This window comes from Elaeis guineensis, chromosome 7 (assembly GCF_000442705.2).
Source record: "Elaeis guineensis isolate ETL-2024a chromosome 7, EG11, whole genome shotgun sequence".
Lineage (NCBI taxonomy): Eukaryota > Viridiplantae > Streptophyta > Magnoliopsida > Arecales > Arecaceae > Elaeis > Elaeis guineensis.
The window spans coordinates 86,010,167-86,013,803 of record NC_025999.2 but is presented as its reverse complement, the minus strand read 5'-3'; the positions used below and the strand labels follow the sequence as shown (position 1 = coordinate 86,013,803).

Below are 3,637 nucleotides of genomic sequence, written 5' to 3'. Positions count from 1 at the left end.
TTGCTTTAATATCAAGATAGTCAAAGTTGGAGTGGCTTTTCACAGTTTGTGACTGAAGGGGAACCATGATGTCATTGCTGAACTCTGAGTCAAATTCTCTGGGATAATGGGTCCTGTGATTCTCTTTCCCCAACAAAAATATGAATTTAAGTTATTTGGAAGAGTAGCGGACTGGCTGATGAGGGACCCTGCATTTGGTAGCATGGAGCCATCATAGGTGATGCTCTAGAGTGCTAGGAGTGTATTTGAATATGTCATGACTACAATTTCAAGAAATGAAATCAATTGGCTGATTGGGCTTTGAAGGGAGCGTACCATTCATGGAGGACTCTGGCTTGAGAAAGGTTCTGCTTTTCCTACTAATCTGCAGATTTGTTAATTCATGAGGTTCCAAGATTGGTTGTATAGTCTTAAGGCTTTTGCAAAATCCACCATTGCTCAAAGAAAAGGAGACTCTACTTTCAATCTTGTATCTGCATAGAGAGTAAATTGCAACCATTCACCTTCTTGAATAATGAGATTTATACTATGATGAGAACGAGATGTCCATGTTGGAGATAAGCTGATGAAGCATATGGACAGAGGAGTTCAGCTCCAAATATTGCAGTACATTTCTGGATGGTGGGACCCAGATTTTCTTTGTTTTCATACTTATTCCTTATATGTTGGATCAATGTCTATGGAGTCTTGTTGAGTTGCTAAAGTCGTGGACATATTTGACAACTGCTGGTTGCCGTTCTTCTTTTGCATTTATTGGTTATTATATATAACTAATGGCTAACTTTCACATGCTGCCACGTTTCACATGTGAAGAGCAGACACTAATCTGAATTACACAAGAAGAAAATGGAAAAAAAAAAAAAAGGCAAGGTGCTGAATTCATTCTTTCTTCTTTTTTTTGTGTGTGTGTGTCAAGAATGTATGTGATTCTAATCTCAGATAATATAAAGAATTCTGAACTTGGAAAGTTATTTATTAAAAAAGAGTTAGCAAAGTAGAAAAATATTGTCCAAGAAGCCTTATGATTTGGAGACTTCATTTGGAACAATTATTTGATTTGTGCTCCCCCACTTGGAACTGGTTTGGAATTGCCGCATCCATTTGCACTATGTTTCAAAAATTAACCTGCATGTATTGTTACTTTTTGCATCTCTTCAGAAAACCTGCAAGCCATATGTTATGTGTATAGCATGTCGTCCACCCAATCTTTATCTGATTAGCTGTTATTTTGTTTGTGCTATTTTGCAGATGATCGACGATCAAGACTTGGGATTCTTTGCCAATTTCCTTGGCATATTTATATTTATTTTGGTAATTGCTTATCATTATGTCATGGCTGACCCAAAATATGAAGGAAATTAATACTAAACTGACGATGCTTTAGAAACAAGGAGACTAGAACTTTCATTGAGCGATATGGAGACATTTGCTATTTAGTGTTACAAGGGAAACTCAGATCACAAATTTGATGATGGTTTTGTCATGAGGAACTTTTAGCTTTCATTCCAACAAAATGAATTGGTACACTTTGTGCTTTTTCCTGCTTTATATGAAAAGCTCATAATATCTTGTTAGCAGTCCCTTCTGATCAAAATCATTTGTCTGCTTTAGTATTGATACATCTCCATGTTAACTATTGCAACTTGGATTTTGAAGGGCTTGTTTGGCACCATTGTTTTGTGTTTTTGCTTTTCTCTGAATCAGTGAAATTCCACATAAGATTGACGTTAAAGACAGTGCTTGCACAAAACTGAGGCTGTTGCTTTTATTTTTCCTGTCTTTTGAAAGCAACAAATCTCTGTTTTTGAAGCTCTAAAGATTTTGCAAACAATTTCAGAATTCATCATATAAGTAGTGTTTTCGTGCTATCAGCATGACCCATGTATGGCCATTTTGTGAATCCCAGAGGGACAAACGGTTTATTAAGGGGGCTCTTGTGGAAATTAGGTTTTATGAGTGGGTTCTCATTTAAAACCCTGTCATCTCGGTTTGGATCCTTTCTCCAATGCGGGAAATTATACGCCATCCGTCTATTTGCAAAATGGCAGGTGATACAGCAGGGCTTACCTATTCTGCAATGGATGATACGTGAATCAGTTAATTGACCAAACATGGCTTGCTTTAGTTTGTGCCTGAGCAATCCTAGCCCAATTTATAAATTTGCAAGGAATAAGATGGCCTTGGTCTCAGCCTCGTAGAGGTTGTGGACGTCCAAGAACGTTTTAATTTCCACCTTTTGTGTTGTTGGTTTAAAAGATTGAGATCGATCCTCTGCCGGTTTGATGACCCAACGTCAACTCGAGATCCAATCTGGCATTAAGATGCATGATTTAGCCGGATGGAGTTATACAAAAGACAAACCACAGATCATTCTGACTCGACCCCGTGACCCACCAAGTGATGGAGGCTCGAGTGATTTCGCCTCATTTGCCAATCAATGGATCCTCTTCTTTCCATGCCGGGAGCACTGCAAACAAAGTTTATGACAGTCAAATATGTAGCAGCAGCGTATGTGAGTTTTTTCCCCTTCTACTTATGACAGGTAGTACGCTAGTACACCTACTTCTGATGAAACCTAAGCTCTCCAATTAACTTTTTTATTTTGTTACATCACTAGTGATGTTTCACTTGAGGTTAGGTGCATGTACCTTGTAATTTTCTTTTCCTTTGTGATCATACGAGGCACATCCATACCAAGATGGTTAAAGTCGTCCATCCATACACCCATTCCTAGGACCTGTCCTGTTTACTGTTTGAGCTTCAACTTACTCGCAGGGATGGGTGTCCAATGTGACCGAAAAATGATACTTTCTCCCTGGGCCCACCCAACTATCAGGAAGTGCAGGAGGAAAAAAGGCCTGGGTAGAATTTTTAGGCCTAAAAAAGTTGGCCACAGTAGGAACGGGTATCCCTCGTAAAAAGCCGAGCTGGAATCAAAATGGATTGGAATGAAATTAGCATCGCCATATCTTACAACATGTTTGGTTCATGAATGGAGCCAGGATAAGTTTCAGAATGGATTTTAAATACTAAAAAGGAGAGTATACGTTGGATTTTGAAGGATTGAGGTATTTCTATTTTTTTTGGATTCAGAATGATAATAGCACTCCCTTTAGCTAAATAGTTAGAACGGGAGTCACTTATTCCCATTCTAATTTGAGAGCCTAACTTTTTCCAATCACATATGCTCAATTCCACCAATGATGCTCATTAATGCCTGTCCTTTATGGAGGAGCAGCAGCAACATACAATTTATGAAGTAAAGCAAAAATTAAAACTCAATTCATGCAATTAATATTCAGCCTTTTTACTTCCCATTTTCGTTATATACCTATCCATTTTATATGTAGTTCATGCAAGCAAAAATTATTGATCCAATCTTCCCCCCTACAGGACAACACCAGATAGGGGTTCTCAATTGTCTAATCTTTTGTTTCATGCAAACAAGTGCCATATAAGGGTGCGGTCAAACTAGTGTTAGCTCACCACTCTTTTTCAAAAGGCTCTCTTGTCATCTTTGCATATCCAAAGCCTATATTCCAAGAAACACTAACATTTGGATTATCTCACATCTACAGAGAAGGCAATCAAACAGCGACAGGCTTGCCAATTATGATAGATTATCCAAATAGGTGGC

General features: G+C 38.2%; 1 protein-coding gene across 1 annotated transcript; it reads left to right on the top strand.

Moving 5' to 3' along the window:
• The first annotated feature begins 1,248 nt into the window (after positions 1-1,248).
• On the top strand, positions 1,249-1,577 carry LOC105048666 (dolichyl-diphosphooligosaccharide--protein glycosyltransferase subunit 4A). Its single transcript, XM_019851831.3, has one exon. It carries the CDS (start codon positions 1,249-1,251, stop codon positions 1,360-1,362), a length of 114 nt encoding a protein of 37 aa, XP_019707390.1. The 3' UTR covers positions 1,363-1,577.
• The last annotated feature ends 2,060 nt before the right edge of the window (positions 1,578-3,637 follow it).